Source organism: Musa acuminata, chromosome BXJ2-8 (genome assembly GCF_036884655.1).
Source record: "Musa acuminata AAA Group cultivar baxijiao chromosome BXJ2-8, Cavendish_Baxijiao_AAA, whole genome shotgun sequence".
NCBI classification, from domain to species: domain Eukaryota; kingdom Viridiplantae; phylum Streptophyta; class Magnoliopsida; order Zingiberales; family Musaceae; genus Musa; species Musa acuminata.
The window spans coordinates 5,330,707-5,351,818 of NC_088345.1; the positions used below are offsets into that span (position 1 = coordinate 5,330,707).

The following is a 21,112-nucleotide window of genomic DNA, read 5'->3' on the forward strand; positions in this document are numbered from 1 at the left end:
AGACAGTCTTGAATATACAATATTACTATGCATTCGCTGTTCATAGATCTACTGATTCTTCAACAGTAGTTACTTAAATGGTTACGAAGAAAAATGCACGTAAATGGACCAGATAAAGAGAGAAGATGTGGAGTGAGCGAGCACGAAGGAGAAGAGGGAGAGGCATCAGCAGAACTGTACAGGTTGTAAGTAAGCCAAAAGGACTGTGGCCTACCACATGCTGAGACGAGACTATGCATCCACAGTACTATGAACGACTGACATCATAGTACTTGAATAGTATGTTTTCAGCTACGGAATCAATAAGTAATTGGTCTTCTCGTCAACATCAGCAGCAGGTCGTGTCCTTATCTTTTTGGATGATGTTATCGACACACTCCAAGCCAGCCAAATATTCCCTCAGTTTACAGGTTAATGTAAATTTCTTTCCCCTTCTTCTTTCTCGGATAATCTCAGTTCCTTAAATTAAGTTTCTGACATTGATCATGTGAATCGATCATTTTGGTTCAGTCGTATTTGAAATTCGAAAACATTTCCCGGTGATTTGATTTTGATTCTGATTCTGATTCGAGAACATTTGATAATAGAAATAGTTAGGTTTCAGCTATAATTATGTTTTCCTGTAGCCATGATTGACTGAGAAGCAACCTGACCTTGCACCTAAATAGTGAATTGGAATCCATGCACATGCACAAGTTCACCGATGGAGACCTCTAATCCACCTTCAAGCTGTTCCCTAATAGGAGTAACACAGCCTCATCATCTCCATCTCCAGTTTGAACCATCCACAGCGGCGTTGTATCCTCTGCAAGAGCGAGTAGCACTGACCGGCCGCAGTTTGATGCTACTAGCCCTGCAGCTTTGGCGCAGAGATGCTGTCCTCGCGTGGGGCGTAAAAGACCGCAGTACCTGGATCGCCGTGGCGGGCATGGACTTGTGTGGACTGCAGCCGCTGTCATACGGTGGCGCAGCGGCCGCGGCATGCATGCAACTGCGCGCAGTCGGTTAAATCATCCCCGGTGGACGACGTCGCAGGAAGTGTACCGGGGAACTGTGGATGAACAGGCATGGAGCTGTGGCGCTGACGCTGCGTCCGGCCGCGTTGGACCACGAGGGCGACGTCGTCCCCTCCTGCCCGCCGTGGGTACGGCGGAATCGTCGGGCACGTCACTGCAGGCTCCGACGTTGATGGTCGCCGGACAAGTGTCGCTGTGGCAAGTGGGTTTTCGTTTCCGTTCTTTTTTTCATGGGAGTAAGGGGTTCCGTTTGCTAGTGAAAAAGACGCCATTGTTTCATGGGAGTAAAGGTGTTTTTATTTCTTTTTGTAAACGATAAAAATGGTGATAAAGTAAGTGTTTAAAGCTTAAGCTAAATAAAATCTTATAATGAATATAATATATAAATATAATTTATCAGATTTTTTCCCTTTTAAGATGAAGATTAAAAGAATATTAGAAATTATCTTATATATATACATTGAATCTATTTCATAAATTGTTATGAAGAAATTTATGTCAAAAAGGAAGAAATGTTACAAGGGATTAAGAATAATTTGAAGTTGTCAAGGATCGAGCGGGCTGTCACAGATTGAGGTCGCCTCCCTCGGCGTCGGCCTCCTTGCCGCGACCGGCGCCCACCTGGGCTCCTCCAGATGCTCGGGGTCACCGCCATCTCGCGGCACCCCTTGCTTCCCAGGCCGGACTCCTTGGAAGAGGTCGAGTTCTCATCTGGGGACGCTTGGGCCATGGCCGTCCGGTGTCCGCGTCTCTTCTGCTGCAGCATAGAGGAGAGGCCAAAGGCGGAATCTTTTTGTGTCTGAGGGAGTCTCCGCTGCACTTCTCGCGCAGCTTACCCTACAGGATAAGTCCGTGGCATCAGGCATGGAAAGAGAAGGGTCCGTCCTAATCCTTGCCTGCAATGTTGAGGCGGAGCAACGAGCAGTTCAATGTGCAATCGAAGATACGTACTAGATGTTCCCCTCCACTTGCAAGATCGTCTCTTTGTTGCAATTTTGGATGCTGATCTATAGCTTATCTTCTTATTTCGTTGGATTCTGCATACAACCTGCTGATCTCCGTTGCACGGTAGATGTTCGATGAATTAACTAGGCAATTCTAGAGATAACCAAGCTTACAAGCTTTGGTCAAAAATAAACCTTGAGTGCCAAATGTTAATCTTTAGCCATGAATGTACACTAAAACTTCATGACAGGGCAGGGCAATTAACACAACTATCTGCATCTTTGGGTTACGTCTCCTCCTGGATGCAGATGTTTTGGTCTTAATACTTATTTCTGCTGTTGCTAAGACTTGCAAGCTTAGACTCACTTGAAATTGCTTCAGAGCTTTCCCTTTAGTGTAGTGTCAAACATCGGATTGTCTGATTGAGGTAAATAGAAAGGCTAATAGAGTAGCAATGCCCTCGTATTTAGATTTCCAAAATGGCAAGAAGTGATGCATTATGCGTGTGTTGTTGGGAGAATAAATTTACTCTGTGGTTTAATTGAGTTTTTACTGGTAATGGTAGTGAGATGGGAGTAGGGAATATTGGTGTCATCCATTGTTCTGACAACATTAGAGATCAATAGAAAATAATGGCTAACAAGATTCTTTCTCCAGGGAGGAGTTGAAAGAATTTTGATCTGTTAAATTTAGCAACACATCTCTCTCTCTCTCTCTCTCTCTCTCTCTCTCTCTCTCTCTTCAAGTTTACATAACCTTGCCAATTCTCTAATGTGATTGTTCCTGTCATATTTAGATAGAGATCTCCTGCTATCTGTGAAGAATGAGTTTTTCCTTTTTAAGTAGAACTGAAGTTTATTGATTAACTGTGGTCAGACAGTAATACTGGTCCATAATTAGAGTATATGTGCTATTTCATTCACATTTCTGTCAATGTGTTCAACACTGGCCACCTTGAGATTGTGGTAAAGAATGAGTTTGAGGGTGCATAGCAATCAAATTATGATCTTTGTCATCTAATTCTAACAGGTTTTATGTCAAATCCATTAGAGCATTCTATTATTTCAAATGTATCTATCAGCATAATTATAACCTTTATCAGTTGATCTTTAACATCTGTTGGGGCATGGAGATCAATCTGTAGACAGCTTTCTGATAGGTAATGTGATCATGTGCATGCATCAGGAAAGTATATTTAATTGGTCTTGTACCCCTGTCAACTGAGAGAGAATGTATTTCATTGTATTGATAAAGGGAAATAGAAAATCTTGGACTATATCTTTAGAAGATTATGTTAACAAGTAAATCTTCTTATGGATCAGAAGATGTTTACTGGTTTGATCTGTAAGGTATTTGAATCATCATCTTTCTTATAAGAATTTACCATCTATCATTATCCACGCTCTTCAAACCATTGGAGTTTGTTGTAACTTTGAAGGGTTCCAAGACTTGTTCTCTCTCTCTCTACTAGGATGAGTGGCTTCTCTAAGCTTTCTCTTGTTCTCCTTTCCAGCCTCGTCCTCCTTGTCCTATGTCTCACCCTCAAGCTTGTATATTGGGTATGGCGTCGTCCGAGGTCTCCTCGGAGACCTTCCATTGATGACGGTGATGCCCAGATCTCCAAGGAGCACATCCTGCTCTGCCTTTTCCGCAGGAACCAAACTCGTGTCGAGCCCAACCCCCAGGAGGAAAAGGCGACACCGCCGTCGAAGATGTCGACCGCGGAGGAGCGGACGACTGCTGCAGATGATGAGGATGCCTTTGAGAAATACCAGGCAGTGTGTCGTTATTCGTCAAGAATGCTGTACACCATCGAGGAGGTGGAGGAGGAGGAGGAGGAGGAGGAGGAGGAAGAAGAGGAGGGAGGGGCAGGGACGAGCAGGCCGAGCAGTGACGGAGAAGGAACGCAGTTCTTCACACCGGCAGCGTCACTGTCACCGTCACGTGAAGTGCTGGAGATCGTGGATGATTAGAGCGAAGAAGAGATGTGAATGAGATGGTCGGCTGGACGCGTTGCAGATGCAGGTTTCCTACGAAATAGGTTATAGTTTTTGTTGGTCGAGAAGACGAAGGTTATCATCTTCATCTGCTTGTTGAAGAGCCATTGTTGTGTGGACTTCTCTTGCTTCATCCCTTCCCGATGAGCAAATAGTTTTCGGAAGTAATTAAAGGATTAATTTCGATTATCATGAATAGGGTAACTTAGTTTCTGATTAATGTAAATGATACGTGTTAGGCATCTGTTCCGATTCTTGTAGATTTGTTTACTAATTCAAATCCTTATCAACCTTAATTATTAATCTTATTGTAGATTTTGAGGTTTAATAATATGTATGAAAATAATCACACTACAAAGAAAGGTTTTCTCTTATGATTATTAAATCAACCTAGACAACATGTAGAACAATTACCTTAGCAATTGATATGACATTAAATGGTAGTATATGATGTTCTAGTTCTTATAAAAGACGACATTTGATAAAGATTAAGTTAGTACTTATAAGTTTGTTTAGTTTCCTTTCATTCTCCTCATTTTTATAATAGTCAATTTAACAAGAAAAAATACATTTCATTATCTTTAATAGTTGACTTAGTGTACCTACTACAACATTATGACTAGATTCCGTATTGACACGGACTTAGCTGGTTTTGTCTAAGTCGTGCGACACCCTTGCGCGTCCGTCCGCAAAGGTCAGCCTCCCCGAAGCCTCCCATTGTCCCTTAGGACCAACAAAAGAGAGAACGGGTTAAAGAGAACGCCTCAAACGGGATCCACAAGCAAACATATCCGAAAAACACTTCATAGACAAAGCAAATTACAAACATACTTTACAAGCTCTGAACAGTGGCACAACAAAGGGTAAAATGGTCCATTACAGACCGAAAAGCTCTCGCACGTGTCCACATGACACAACCTTTATTTACAAGCCTAAAGAGGCCACCAACCCAACTAAAATGGGACTTATAAGCCTTCGGCTGCCCCTTTACATTCTGTAAGGCATGAACATGCCAAACGATACGGACATACATAAGCATTACATCAAACACCTTGTTTAGAAGTTTGTCCGTGACAGTATGTCAAATCTTGATCGATCAAAAATAATAAATTTGTTCTGGTCCTAATATAATTTTACAAGATTTCTCATCGAACTTACAACTAGTTATTATGAGTAGGACCATAATTAGTTCCAAATCTCATTATTAACGAAACCAGGGTGTGTTATGTAAACATCTATCTACGAGATAAAATTTATGAGAAACTGCATAGTTAAGAGTCAAATATGACAATTTGACAAAGCAATTTTGATAGACAAAAAGATTTTTTAAATTTTTTTTAGACTTTCTATTTCGTTTAAATTTGATTAAAAAAAGATGGATCAATTTTATATGAAACGAATAATATTATTTGTCTAATCCAATAATTCCAGGAGTGAGTAAAACAACCTCTTTATTACAAAGACCTCAATTCGATCAAATAAAACATTATAACTCTATTTAATCGATCCGGTCTCATACCATATTGATTATTTTCGATCCGGTCTCATTCGACCGGAAAGGAGTCAGCCCGACTAGATTTCGATCAAAAATAATTATTTTCTTGAGAGGATGATATTTTTATCATTTGAAAAAGGTAATAGACATATGTATGTATTATCTAAAAAAATATGAGAATTTTCAAGGAAATCATACTATATTATTTTAATTTGTCTACAACAATAGGATTTTGTGGTGGGTTGTGATTGGTAGAATCGATAGGTAATGTGGTTGACTGGTGGTCTGGTCAACCTTCTTCTGGACACGTGGCAGTTGCCAAAAGAAGGATAAATCGAAAGAGAAGGAAGGCAAGGCATGCAAAGCATTAGCTGTTTGTCTTGTCCTACGGTCGCGCTTCGCGGTATACCCGCGGCGAAAGCGGCGTCTGCGTCGCGCGCTTCTCCCTCTTATCCTTCCTTCTCCCTCCTCCTCCTCCTCCTCCGTCTGTCGGTGCCGGAAACACACGGACGGCATCTGAGGAGGGAAGGGAGAGATGGAAGGAGACCGTCCGCTGGAGTGCGGCGTCACCATCAGGTCCTCCTCCGTCTCCAGCGACCCCGGAGTCAGCAACCGAGACCTGGGCCACGGCGGCGGGAGCGGGAGCGGTCGTGGAGGGAACGCCACCTGGAACAGGGTTGTCATCGTGGGAGGCGGCATCGCCGGATCTCTCCTCGCCAAGTCCATCCAGTTCCACGCCGACGTCGTCCTCATCGACCAGTACAACTCCCCGCCCCCTCCCTCTTCCATCTTCCATCCTTCGCCTTCCTCAGCCTCCCTCCTCCCCCTTTGCTTCATCTCAGGAAGGAGTATTTCGAGATTCCCTGGGCGACACTGAGATCGACAGTGGAACAACCAGTCGCGGAGAAGGCCATATTCTCCCACACCGATTACCTTGTGAATGGCACAGTCATCACGTCATCCGCTGTCGATGTCACAGAGACGGATGTGATAACTGCCGATGGCCGTCATGTGACATACGACTACCTCGTCATCGCTACTGGTCACACAACTTCATCTCCCAGATGCAAGAGAGACATGATCGAAAAGTTCAAAGAAGGCATGTCACCGATACCTCCAATGCACTCGGCATAGACATATGCGTCTCTGTACCCAACACCCTGTTCTTCTTACCAACTTGCTTCGATTTCAGCTAATGTAAAGATGAGAACTTCTAGCTCGGTTCTGGTCATTGGAGGCGGACCAGCGGGGGTTGAACTTGCTTCAGACATCGCATCAGTCTATCCAGACAAGAAGGTGACTTTGGTTCATAGTGGATCGAGGTTGCTCGGATTCATAAGTCGCAAAGCCGGCAACAAGGCCTTGGAGTGGCTAAGATCGAAGAACGTTGATGTGCTTCTGGAGCAGTCGATTGATCTGGACACCATATCTGAGGCAGATGGCATTTACATGACTTCCGCCGGAGAGGCCATAGCAGCCGATTGCTACTACGTCTGTGTGAACAAACGTTTGGGTTCCTCGTGGCTCAGGAAGTCAATGGTGCTGAAGGATTCCCTGGACATATACGGTCAGCTGAAGGTCGATGAGCACTTGAGAGTCAAAGGCCGAAACAATATCTTTGCCATTGGAGATATCATTGATGTTTCTGTAAGCCTTCTCCTCTGCTTGCTTGCTTGCAGCTTTGGGTCATTCATTCTGCCGGAATCCTGATCTCATAGATGTATAATGTTGGTGTTTGTTGACGGGCAGGAAAGGAAACAAGGGATGCTTGCGCAGAAGCACGCCATGGTGGCGGCCAAGAACCTGAAGCAGCTGATGAAAGTGAGTAACAAGGAAACCAAGCTAAGCAAGTACAGGCCGTCGATCTCGATAACGATGGTATCGCTGGGGAAGAAGGACGCGGTGGCGGAGCTGCCATTCACGACCATGTCGGGGTTCCTGCCGGGGCTGATCAAGACGAGAGAGCTGTTCCTTCGCAGGACAAGGAAACTTCTGGGTGTGGATCATCACTCTGGATTCTTGTAAAGCATTCTCTGGTACATAGTTCTCTTTTATGCTCATCAAACTGTAGCTGTAGCTCAACATGTTCTTGGTGTAGTCATCTCCAATTCCTTCTTATTCCTGGTTTGTTGTTGTTGTTGTTGTACACTGATCTCAATACTCTTCCCATCTTTAACATGTATCTGATTACTGTTAAAAACTGTATGTAATAGTAGCTTCATGCGCAGCTCGCTCCTGTTTGCTAAAGAGGATACTGTGATGTCTCTGTGATTTGATACAGCAGCTACTTTGAAGGAGTTTGAGAAGACAGAAATCTGGATTGAGCGCTAGATAGAATGATATCTATGAACTATCATGTAAAAGATCCTTATATTCACTTAAAAGAGAATGAACTTAGTGTTCATCAAGATGACAAAACATCCTGTGCCATTCTCAGCGAAAATGGGAGACACAAGAAGCTATATTTCTCCAAATCATCAGTGACAAAAACATCTGCATTCGAGTCCATTAAACTGGTAGAACAAAACCCAATTTACCATCAAATCAAACAGAGCAATTAATGTCACAACTCTTTCTATCATGACTTTTCTTTAAGAACCCTCAAAAAGGGTTTCATCAACAAGAACTTGGAAACAAGAAGAAACAACATGCTGAGTTCATTCACCGGCCATCCGCAGAATTGAAGGACTCCGCGAATCCAGCAGGCCTGGCTGGGATGCTTCCTTTACTGTCTTGAAGGTTGATCGAACTAGTCGTATCACCAGCATGCTGCCATCTCTCCACCATCTGAAGAAGGGGTTGATGAAAATCTAAAGCGTAGTAATCCTGTTCCTGATCACCGGTTGTTGTTGGTATCCATTTCTCGACAAGCGGAGCAAGTACACCGACTGCATGTCCCATATCAGGCCGCTGGTGAGGCTCGCGTGCGGCACAATGGCCTGCTAGTTCAGCAATGATGGAAACACCTTCGAACGTCTCATCGGTGATGTCTATAGACGGGTCAATGATGCTCCTTAGATCCTCCGAGCTGGCCTTCATCCTGCAGAACCAGGAGGCCAGGTAGCAGCTTTCATCGGGTCGTTTCTCATCCAGTGCCATCATACCAGTCAGCAGCTCCATGAGCACAATACCAAAACTGAAGACATCGACTTTGGTCGTAACTTTGCCGGTTACTGGTTAAGCCACAGTAGAAGATTTGGATTAATCCATGTCTCGGTTGCACAAAAGTATGAAGAAAATTACTTGAACAAAGGATTAAACGTATGATGTTTAACTGTAGCATTGCATTCGGCAAAACTCTTATGACAGACAGATACATAGAATGAAAATACTGAAATTGGATAGAATAAAAGATCTAATGAAGAATCAACTCGAAAAGAACACAGGAAACAACATTAAAGCAAGGTTGTGCGTATGTGCATTGTCAAGCAAACAAACATCAAAGAAACTGTCAGAAGAATGTTATGCTAAGTGATCTGCAGTAGACAATGTTTGGCTCTGCTAAGTCAGTTCTATCGAGTGTCGATTGCGACAACCAGAAATTTAGGAACGAAAAGCCGAAAACATTTTACTAAAGAGTGCTGACATGATTTATAGGAAACTAGATTTCTGTTCATCTGAATTCGCATGCATACAGGAAAAGCATTCAAATGCTCAGGGATTTACCAGCATACTCTGGAGCCAAGTATCCGAATGTCCCAGCAAGTCTAGTTGCAATAGATGCTTTATTGTTTGTTGCAAATTTGACCAGTCCAAAATCTGAAATTTTTGCTCTGTAATCATCTCTTAGTAGTATGTTGGAAGACTTGAGATCCCGGTGAATGAAGGACTGGTTAGCCAAACAATGAAGGTACTCCATCCCTCGGGCAACATCCAATGCGATGGTTAGTCTCTTCTTCCAACACAAAGGTTCCAACCCCTGCTCCTTCCATTGGAAGAGATGCTTGCTCAAAGCTCCGTGATGCATGTACTCGTATACTAGAAGTCTCTCATTGTCCTCTGCAGAGAAACCAAGAATAGAGACCAAATTACGGTGTCGGACCTTTGAAAGAACAGCAATCTCAGAATGGAATTCATCGAAAGCTTTGTTATTTGGAACACCAGACTCCATCCTCTTCACTGCTATCAATGTTCCATCATGCAACTCCCCCTTGTAGACCACACCGAATCCACCCCGACCAAGAACATTCTCGGGAGCAAAGTTTTTCGTAGCACCTCGAAGCACTTGGATTGTTATCGTCAGGTTGCCTGAGTTGATGGCGGGTGTGCCACTATGATCACCGATACTGATAGTAATTTTAGGTGTCAAATCAGCTGAGCTTTCTGGATCATCAGGATTCGTAAGACGCAAGATGGAGGAATTTGGCACTGCAGTCACATTGGTTTTACCCTTCCGACGGCAGTACCAAAATAGAATGGCAAATAGTATAACTGAGGCTCCAACTACAGTTGCAATGATGATCTTCGCGCTAGAAGTAGAAGAAGAAGATGTGTGGCTAGGCGAGGCAGGTGGGTTATTGTTGCCGGGACTGGGAGCAGATGCTGGAGGAGGAGGAGGAGTTTCTGGAGGAGGAGATGCTGAAGGAGGAGGAGATGCTGGAGGAGGAGGAGGAGATGCTGGAGGAGGAGGAGTTGCTGGAGGAGGAGATGCTGGAGGAGGAGTTGCTGGAGGAGGAGGAGATGCTGGAGGAGGAGGAGGAGTTGCTGGAGGAGGAGGAGATGCTGGAGGAGGAGGAGATGTTGGTGGAGGAGGAGAATTCTTCAACAACTTGTTTCCCTCAAGGAGGACTGTCACAGTACTAGGGAATTGAGGAACAGGAGGTGAGAGATTGTTGTAAGAAAGGTCCAGTGTCTTCAACGATTTCAAGCTTGTCATGCTAGGAGGAATTGGGCCAGTAAGATTGTTACCCTTCAGAATCAAATTCATGAGAGAATCCAGCTTACCCAAAGATTCACTAATCGTGCCACTTAATTGAGAGTTCTGAAGATTTATAATGGAAACCTTGCCATCGGAGCAGGAAATACCGAACCATGGCCCGGCGCAAGGATCATTGCCAGACCAAGAACGAGTGAGCTTTGATGGATAATTCACTTCTTCAAGGAATTCCAAAAGTGCATCGACTTGTGGTGAGCAAGGCACTCCTGGTGTTGATTGGCAAAACGAATTATGAGCATAATTGAAGTCACTGAAGCTCGCCTTTGGAATTGGCCCCATGAGCATGTTCTTGTCCAAACGCAGTGACTGAAGCATCGGCAAACTCATCAAAGTCTCAGGAACAAGGCCGACAAACTGGTTGCTGTTGAGGAACAGCCGTTTCAGTGAAGTTAATGAGCCGATCGAACTGGGAATAGGCCCTGAGAACTGATTTCCATAAACCACAGCATCACTCAGCATTGTCATGCTAGTAATGATGTCGATCGAGCCGGTTAATCCTGCACCTTCCTGATCGTTCAGCCATAGGACCTGCAATGGCATACCTGAGTAGCTTGTCGGAATCCCACCAGTGAATTTGTTCTGAGCTATCCTCAGAGCAGTCAAAGACTTCATGCTTCCCAGGAATTCCGGCAGCGGACCGACAAGATTACACTCGACCAGGGACAGATTCATCAGCTGCGCCGAATTGGCCAAATCCGACGGCAAGGTCCACCCGGTACTCTGATTCAGAGGGTTATGATCCAAAGTTAGAACCTGCAGATTATCGAGGCCGACGAAGAAATCCGAGGGAATGGTGTCGAACTGATTGAGATCGAGATAGGCACGCTGCAGACTAGACAAACCATTGAACGATGGCAACTTTCCGGTGAACTTGTTCCTCTGAAAACCAATGTTGGTCAGCATGGAGAGCTTGTTGAAGTTCTGAGGCAGAGGCCCGCTCAATCCCATGCTCTGCAACTGAATCTGTGTCACCCGAGAACCGGAGCAGCCGACGTGAGGCCATCTCGGATTGCCGCAGGGATCGTTGTTGTCCGTAGGCCACTCGAGCAGCTCCGAGTTGGACAACCCTCTCCGGAATTCATCAAGAACGGCGTAATCGCCCGGGTCCGTGGCGCTCAAGACCACCGATTCGAGGCAGATAAACCATAAAAATCCCATCTTTATCCAATTTTTCCACGCCATTCTTTGCGTTCTGAGAGAACACCGAAGCAAAAACCTCAATCTCAGCTGATAGTAGAAGACAGAAAGCATCAAAAACAATGAGGAAAGGTAACTCACATGCGGGTGCTCTTCACCAAACTGACGAAGGCCAATCTGGCGTTCCCCAATATCTATAGCTACGGAAGCACCAAAAAGAGGAACGGAAGGTACCACCTCGGTCTCCAAAGCCAAAGGAACCCTCGATCTTGGCTGTAAAAGGAGAGGTTTTTACTCGGTTCCTACGATTAAAACCACAGAAAAATCAGATTTTTCCTGGTGATACATTCACCAAATCCCTCCTCAGAGAGCCGAAACTTATGCCCCGCAAGATTGGAGAATGCAAGAAGGTATTCATGGTGCATACCATTTCTAGATTTCGTCCAAACAGGAAACAGTAGCGCTGGCAGAGAAACAAAAGCTGCCATTTTCATCCTACGATCCTTCATTTCTCCTATTCCCAACGGTGTATTAGCGCGGTTGGTCTTCCATTTTCTTCTTGCTAATGCTCGGAGATAAGTGATTCCCATGTGAAATTTGGCAGCAAATAAGCATTTCCAAATAGGCATCAACGCTGCAATCAAACAGGGGGAGACACAACTTCAGGAATACAATGACAACACAAGAGAGCTGATGATTGGATGAGACCTCTGTTCCTCGTCACAAAGTTGTGGGACAGAGTACTCATGATTTATAATTATTATTTTTTATCTATTTCAGAATTATTTGTTTTACATGTTGGTCATTAGCTGCTATAATTATTTTTTTTAATCTTCAGTAATTTTGTTTGTAACTGTCACAAAGTTGTGGGACAGAGTACTCATGATTTAGAATTATTTGTTTTACATGTTGTTCATTAGCTGCTATAATAATTTTATTTTTTTAATCTTTGGTAATTTTGTTTGTTACGGTCACAAGTTCAATTATTTTAAATTTTGAATTGAATATATGAATTTTTTTATTATCATTTAAATTTAATTAAAGATATGAACATTTGGTTAACTTTTTGACTATGGTGGTCTCGTAAGCACGTACTTATATAGTTTTAAACAATTTTTTCTCATCATATTCTCTATTGAAGCGATACATAGTTGTTTATGAATTTTTTTTTCTTAATAACTTCATACATCTATCTTAATATTCTTATCTCGATAATACAAATATTTCGTATATGTTTTTTTTAACTATCTAATAATCTTATAACCATGTTATAATTTTATTTTTTTCAATCTCAAAGATATCTAATGATTACATAACACCCTTGACATTCCTCATCATTTAAATCATTATGTTTTTATTTTATGAATAAATTTTTCATCGATCTTTTTATCTTGTTGAATAATTGATCCAAGTATCTAAAGCTTTTATTTAAATAGATTTCTTGTCCATCTAATTTAATTATATTCTCTTATCTATTCTTATAATAATTAAAATTATATTTTATATATTTAGTCTTAGTTCTATTTAATCTAAATTTTTTAGTTCCTAATGCTTGCCTTCATACCTCAAGTTTATAATTAATTTCATTTAAACTCTCATCAATTAAGATAATAACATTAGTAAATAATATACATTAGGAGGTCTATAATGTGTCTAGTAAATTTATTCGTTATCAATGAGAAAAAATTAAAAACTTAATGTAGATCATTCTAGCTAATAGAAAGCTCACTATATACACTCTCTATAGTTTTAATACTAATAACTACATTATTATACATATTTCTAATAACATCAAATATAATTAGTGGATATATCTTTTTTTTTCTTTTTAAAATCCATCATAATAAATTTATAGGAATTCTATGTTAGATTTTTTTTTAAGTCACTAAAACCATATACTAATCTTTTTTTTTCTCCCTATACTTTTCATTAATCATCTTAATAAATAAATAATTTCTATGATCTTTTTGGTATAAAATCAAATTAATTTTCAAATATATTTGTTTCAAGTCTTATCCTACTTTCCATGACTCTTTCCTATAATTTCATAGTATAGCTTATGATTTTAATTTTTTTATAATTTAAATAATTTTGTATATCATCATACTTTTATAAATTGATGCTAAAAAACCCTTCTCCCTTAATTAAGTATTTTTTTAATCTCATAATTTTATTAAATAAACTAGCTAATCAAGCTACTCCTTTGTCCCGTATATTTTTTCAAACCTTAATAGAGTACCTATTAGGCCCTACATTCTTAGGTATATATATATATATATATATATATATATATATATAATTTTATTAGCTCTAATTTTATAAATAAATCTATGATTATTAAATCTATCACTATTATTTATTATAAAATATAATTCTCGAGTTAAATATTTATTAAATAATTTATAAAATAATTTTTTTAATCTTTCCTTAATCTTATTATTATTATTAACAAGTATTATTTAGTTTTCATCTTTAATATATCTAATTTTACCTAAATCCTTTCACTTTCTTTTACTAGTTTTAGCAATTTGATATATAACATTTTCATCATGTTTAGTACCTAATTTATTATAAAAATCGTTCAAAGTTTTATATCTTACCCTACTAATAATTTTTTTAGCCTTTTTTAGATTCTTTATATCTTTTAATTCTTCTACTTTTATAATTTTACTAATTTTAAAATATATTTTTTAGTAAAAAATATTTTTAAAACTTCCTTACAACATTACCAACTCTCTCTTAGGTTATAAGTCTACTTTTAACCGTTGGCTACTACTAAGAATTGTCTATTTAAACCATATAAATAGCAACAACAAGTCATATTATCTCCATAATTTTATGTTATATATAAAATTATATTCTTAGTTAAATTAGGAGTATTTAATTTTTTATTTATACTTTTTAGATATTTCAGTGATCTCCCATCTTACCAATAATATCCCTACAACATTTTAAACCATTCTCCCCTCATTTCTGCCCCATAGTTTATAAATTTATATGGGATTATTTTAGGAATCTCATATTTAAATTTTTTTTATTGGTTTTGGGTGTCTTTAAAAAACTTCATATGAATGTATTTGTTACAATCTTGAACTTGTTTACTATTATTGTTCAAGAAGAAAAAAAAAGTTCATAAAAGAATAATTGACAATCATAAGTTTCATTAAAGATTTTAAAGGAAAATGAAATGGGAATTCATCTTGAAAAAGAAGTTCCTTCTTATTGAAGATTATGGAAAATATATCAAAAAGATATATCAGCAAACAAAATTATTCTCCAAAAAGAAAAATATAATGAATGGTATGCCTTAATTGTATTAAATATTGTTATACATTTTTTTTTCATTCTTATAAGTTTCCTTTTTATTTTTACATGATTCCATAAAAAGTAGCAAGTTGATTGCAATGGGAGGATGGATTATAAATAGAATGAAAGTATTATTTTTCTTGTGTTGTGTGAATAATATGAAGAAGATACTGGCATGAATCTAATCTATCAGTCAATAAATTTCAAATGTGTAATAAAAGATAAAATCAATTCCTCTTAGTGTTGATAAATAAATAGTTATTGATATTAATTTTGATTAAAGACTATAATTGATATGAGTAGAATTGATAATAAATTAGAACACAAAATATGATATCCAATTAGACAAACCAATTAGGGTCTGACTCATGTCACATAGTGAGTTGAAAATATTTGATATCAACATGGAGATGATCTGGTACCATCAAAGTATATCTAATCATTATGATATCTAATGAAAAATATTGTATGCTAATATCTTAGTTTAGGATAAAATTAGTTATTATCTAGATAGCAAGACACAAAGGAGTGGCTCACTGGGACATACTTAGGGGCATCCATGTTTCAAACACGATCATTCTATAAATAAATTATATCGAGTTGATTTCACCGTATAAAATCAATGATTATTTAGAATACTAATAGATTAGCACTTAAAAAGATAATATAAACAAAAAATATTATACAAAAATTATAATAAAAAAGTCCTTGCATATCTTTGGTATCCAATTCATGTCTCATCATACTTAGCACATCTCCTATGTTAAATACTCTATACAAGATCAATTCAAGTTAGTATGTTAACACCCTCATGCATCTTTTACATTTAGCACGTCGTATCTTAATTGATATGTCTTAATACTCTTGCATATCTTTGGCTTCTAATGTTTTTAATTAAAGTCAACATGCCTTATCAGTTTCGCACATCTTTTACATGTGACCTTCCTAAAAGGTAATTCAAGTTAGTACTCCTCAACTCCCTTGTGTGTGTCTTGAGTTCAATACTCTCTATACGGATAGTTCAAGTCAGCATGCCTTAATGTCCTTATATATTTTTTTACTTCCAACACATCGTATGAAAGTATTTTAAGTAAATATATTTTAATGAGTGATTCAAGTTGACACCCTCATGTGTCTCTTATATTTGACACCCTTTACATAGATAGTTCAAGTTGATAAGTCTCGATGTTCTTTCTTAATATAGGTAACTGTTGTTATTTCTGAGCTTGACATCGTGTGCTCTAGTACGAGGATGCCTTTTCTCCGAAGCACAATGAAGAGCAAATGAAATAGCTAGAATTGGTTAAACTATATGCAACTAATCAAAATGGTAAGTCACCTAATAGGTCATAAGAGCTTAGTTAACATAATGATAATATAGTACCATCAAGAGTTGTCTAGTCACGATGTGAATGATATATTACCATATAAGCATGTTTAATTAGCAAAACATCTACAATGATATATTTTCAGATAATACCTTATTTTTTAGACTCGTAAGAAGAGGGCCTCTCCATGCATGTATGTATGGATTTTAACTTCTCCTTAAACCTGATTTATTCTTAAGTTTTTTATTAGTTTAAACATAAAAAGAATTTTTTCATGCACGCTTACGACGTGATTTTATAGGATACTTGCACTTATCTATCAATATTCGATTTTGAGACATAATATACTCTATTACATCTATTGATCTTTCTCATGTATCCATTGATTCTATTTTTGTTTGAATCAACAGAAATACCTTCTCTTAAAACACATGATCCAAAAAGATAATCTTATTTAACTAAAATCTATATTTATTGAAACTTTCTTGTGGAACAACTTTGCTAGGAGAGATTGATGATCATTTCTAACATTAGCAACAATAAAACTACATTACTAATGGCATAAAGACCTAAAAAGTTCTCACTCCACTAGTATCTAAATTCATCCTAATGTCATGTAAATTAGGTTTAACCATGTCCGTTCCCAAATAAATATATTATGACCATTATATTAAGATTAATTTCACACTCAAAACTCTCATATCTATATATTTTTATTGTGTTGTATACTCTCCTAACTTAGGAAGAGATGTCTCAATTGAGGACCTTACTGGAATTCATATTAAAGTATCCTAAACCGGACCGATCTACTACTGCGCGGCCCGGCCCGGCCCGGCCGGGTTTATTTCTATGGGTCAATTGGTCGAAGCTTGACGTATCAAAAGGGCGTCTTGGAAGATAGGAGAGGCCGACTTCTCGCGCTCGTCTGTTAGGGTTTCTTCTCCGCCTCTGCGATCATCCGCCCGGTAACACATCGCATGTCACAACCGATCAACTAGTTCAATCCCGTTTCCGTCCCCTTTATTCTCCCTCTCGTCTCGTGTGTCGGCAATTGCCCCCTTCATGATCTTCTTGATTTTCGAGATGGGAGGTCTTTCCTCTCTTCTTTTGAGGTTTTTCTCCGATCATATGCCAATTCTTTGACCTGGAAGTAGGTTAGGGGTTTTAGATCTGAAGGCTAGCTGGTGCGCTAGGGTTTTAGTGACCATATACCTAATTCTTTCGAATATTTTGATCCGAGGTGTAATGTGATTAGGTGTTTCTTTGTGGATGTGGGCGTGTGGATTCCGAGTAAAGGGCTAGCCTGATCGTTGGTCTCTGTGAAATATGAGTCTGTTCTTGTTTCTGCAGTAAAGATTATCTGCGTAGTGGAAAGAACGGTCGGTGCCTTTATTTCTTACTTATTTGGACGTTAATTGATTATTAGGTTGATGATTAATATCAGAGAACCTTACTTATTTGCGTTGTTTAGGTTTGCTTTGTGGAGTAAAGATTCCGATATCATAAAAGTAGGGTATGTAGATTAATCGTATGGATTGAGGTGATCAATCATGTGGAGTTGTTGGGTGACAAGCTAGTTAGGTAATTCCGATTGGTTTGAAAACCATTTGATGTCATAAGGATTGGTCAAATTAGATCATGGCCTTGTTTTCTGTCCTGTCTGCCATATGAGAACCATCAAATTTATAACCTTTGATCATGTTCTCTCTTGCTACCTTCACCTTTAAGCCAAATACTTTCTATGATCATGTATCATGTTTAATTCACTAACAAAATATAGAAGTTAGTAATTAGATATTCCGTATCCTCGTTTACTAGTTGATTACCTACTAAAGAAAAGTGACTGATCCTTTACTTTTTGCCTGACCAACTTGCAACACTTAAAGAGAACCGGACTGGAATATCTCTGTCTCAGTTAGTAACATTAACTTTTGTATACTTGACATTTATACTGTCTGAATTGGAAAATTGTCTGGTTTACTTGTTGAGGCAGTATTTTTGTAGGTAATATATGAGCATTTTCCAAAGTATTTTTGGTGCTAGATTTGAAATAACTCTTAAGACAATGCTTCTTTTTGTGGGGCCTCCTCAAACTCTCCACAAGTTTCACTTTTCATCTATGATTGTAATCTTGGAGGCAAAATCAAGTAAATATAAGTTTTAGCATGGTGTGTAATACACTTCTTGACATTATTTATGGAGGGACTTGCTCTATGATTACTTGTACGATTGGATCATGAGCTGGGTTCATTTTCTTATTGTCTTATCAGTTTGTTGAATTAAAATGTTTCCTCGTTCCTGTGGATGCTCTATGGTTTTTATTCATGATGTTTGTCCTTTTGGGCAGTGTTATTTATTGAAAATGTCAGAACCAGAGGAATACAGCTGCTTTATTGGCAGTTTGTCGTGGACAACAACTGATGGAGGTTTAAAGGAGGCATTTCAGAAATTTGGCCATCTTACCAAGGCAAAGGTGACATGCTGCAGAATCCTTCACTTTCTCTTCCTGGATCATGCAAAATCTGTTTGTTTTTCTTACATTCACCACATCACATTTTCTTTGGTGATTGTTTGCTTACTTAAATTTTCAGTAGCAATCATATTAATGTGGTAATTGTTTTTTGTTTCTATAAATGGACAGTAATTGTTCTGCTGGAAAATGGCCATACAATATTTGTTTGTCCTCTGTTGTTCATATGCCATATCTAATATTTTGTCTTTATGTACTATTTTATAACTATAAAGTAGTTTCCCTTATGTTAATGCATGATACTTTGAGATGAAGATTCAACTTATTATGTTATTTATATTTAGCTAGATACACCAATGGTCTGATACTGCTATTGATCAATGATGAGTGCCAAAGTCTATCATTTGAGAGTGCATGATGTTACCTCCATAATCACCATCAAACTGTCTTTCCTAGGATTAAAAACAATAAGGCTTCTGTTCTAATTCCTAGGAAGCAGCAAAAAATTAATTTTTAGGTGTCTTCACTACAGGTTTTTTTTCAGATTCTCTAATGTTCTTTTTTTTTTTTGCTGGAACATGGTTTGCCTTGTGTTAATATTAGCATGATAGTTTGTGGCAGAAGTTCAACTATTTATGTTACGTCTAGCTAGATACACCAATAAGCCAATGTTATCTTTATAGTCATCTCCTACACTATATTTTCTTGGATTAATCATTTGAGACTTGATCTAATTGTTAAGAAGCAGCAGAGGAATCCACTCCAGGCATCCTCCTTTTAGTATGGAGTTTAAAAATCCCGAAGTTATCCATTACAATGATCTCCAATTAAGATGAGCCAAAAGCTTGATAGCTAGGATTGGTCTTTTTACTGCTTTATACAAACTCATGTTTAGCTTTTATATCTGTAGGATCCACTAGGCTATCTATTCATATGTGCACTCTTGTTAGCCAGGTTATTCTTGACAAGTTTTCTGGTCGCTCTCGTGGATTTGGCTTTGTCACTTTTGATGACAAGGAAGCTATGGAAGACGCTATTGAAGCCATGAATGGAATGGATCTGGATGGACAATCGATTACCGTGGAAAGAGCTCAACCCCATGGTCCTGGTCGCAGGGATCGTGATTCAGGTCGTGACTTTGATCGAGATCGTGCTCGTGAGCGTGGCTGGGGTCGGGATTCTGGTGGTAGCAGACGAGGTTCAGATGGTGGTGACTGTTTTAAGTGTGGGAAGCCTGGTCATTTTGCAAGAGAATGCCCTTCTGGTGATGGTGCAAGAGGAGATAGGTATAGTGGCAGAGATGACAGGTATGGGGGTGGTCGTGGCAGTAATAACCGATATGGACCTGACCGGAATGGGGACCGCTTCTCTGCACGAAACAGAGATGGAGGAAGCCATGGGGGCACAGGAGGTGATCGATATAATCGTGATCGGTCTGGTCCATATGATCGGCCTAGTGGAGGTGGCGGCGGCTACAGAACTTGATCTTATTGCTTCTGTTACAGGTATGAATATGATACACCATTTCTTTGTTTTCTAGAAGCATTTGCAAAATAACATTATTTGCTTTTATGTCATTATTCATCCATGGAGGTAGTTTTGTATTGTTACAAGTGTTTGATGAGGCCATGTGCCTTGCTACTGGCTTTTGTTAATTTTCTTACTGTTCTTTTATTTTTTTGGATATGCCAGGATGGTGTTGTCTAGCCACTTCAGGGCATGGACTGGTTCAGATGTTAATGTTGCTTTGATACGGTGCATGTTCTTGCTGGAAAGCTACTGCTTCTTGATACTTAGATGTTTATGCATTTGCTCGTTGGATTCTATGGTTTGGTAAGATCTTTTATCATGATCTTGGATTTTTGGAATGTTGTTGATCTGGATGCTGTCAGAGGACCTGGTGAAATGATAGTCTCATGTGCTCAGATCTCTGTGATTTCGGCAGGATTAAAAAAAGTCTGAGGTGTCAATTGGAAAATGATGGTTCTCACTTAAGAAAAGCCTGAAATAATATAAGGTAACCAGTGGTTTTGGCCCTGATGGTCTCGTTCGGTTTGCACTGACCAATATGTTTTCCTCGGGAAGGAAATCGGGTAAATTTCAATGTTTCTGCCATTGAAACTATCGAGTTATTTTGGCAACCTGAATTCTCATAACTTTGTTAAAACTTTTGGCAGGTTCAATTTGGCCTCATGGTCATTCTCGATGCATTTTGGGTTACCTAGTATCTTACATTGTTCGGATAATCTTATCCAATAGTGTGTCCTGATTCCTGGATTGCCCATCAGAGAGAGGCTTAAGTGACCGAGTTGCCCCATAGAATGTGATTTGGTTCTTTTTGGGTCTATTTTCTCTCTTTTTGACCATTTGGTACAAAGATTTCACTTCTTGAAGGCTATGAATTTACTGGGGCTTACAGAATTTGCCCTTTCAAAAGACATATGCAGGCCCTGATACATCTTGTGTGGCTCGTGTTCTTTTT

The 21,112-nt window shown here is 39.0% G+C and overlaps 3 protein-coding genes across 3 annotated transcripts; 2 read left to right on the forward strand and 1 right to left on the reverse strand.

Annotated features, from left to right (window-relative positions):
- Positions 1–5,838: 5,838 nt before the first annotated feature.
- LOC135618424 (uncharacterized) lies at positions 5,839–7,591 on the forward strand. Its single transcript, XM_065119298.1, has 4 exons — positions 5,839–6,212; positions 6,296–6,552; positions 6,646–7,100; positions 7,203–7,591. The coding sequence occupies exons 1-4, from the start codon at positions 5,989–5,991 to the stop codon at positions 7,476–7,478; spliced, it is 1,212 nt and encodes a 403-aa protein (XP_064975370.1). The 5' UTR covers positions 5,839–5,988; the 3' UTR covers positions 7,479–7,591.
- A 518-nt stretch (positions 7,592–8,109) lies between these two features.
- On the reverse strand, positions 8,110–11,562 carry LOC135618311 (receptor protein kinase TMK1-like). The gene is made up of 2 exons (XM_065119194.1): positions 9,120–11,562; positions 8,110–8,626 (listed from the first exon to the last, which is right to left on the reverse strand). The coding sequence occupies exons 1-2, from the start codon at positions 11,545–11,547 to the stop codon at positions 8,115–8,117; spliced, it is 2,940 nt and encodes a 979-aa protein (XP_064975266.1). The 5' UTR covers positions 11,548–11,562; the 3' UTR covers positions 8,110–8,114.
- A 5,461-nt stretch (positions 11,563–17,023) lies between these two features.
- LOC135618860 (glycine-rich RNA-binding protein RZ1A-like) lies at positions 17,024–20,479 on the forward strand. Its single transcript, XM_065120210.1, has 4 exons — positions 17,024–17,125; positions 18,508–18,633; positions 19,585–20,135; positions 20,323–20,479. Exons 2-3 carry the CDS (start codon positions 18,523–18,525, stop codon positions 20,113–20,115), a joined length of 642 nt encoding a protein of 213 aa, XP_064976282.1. The 5' UTR covers positions 17,024–17,125; positions 18,508–18,522; the 3' UTR covers positions 20,116–20,135; positions 20,323–20,479.
- Positions 20,480–21,112: the final 633 nt, after the last annotated feature.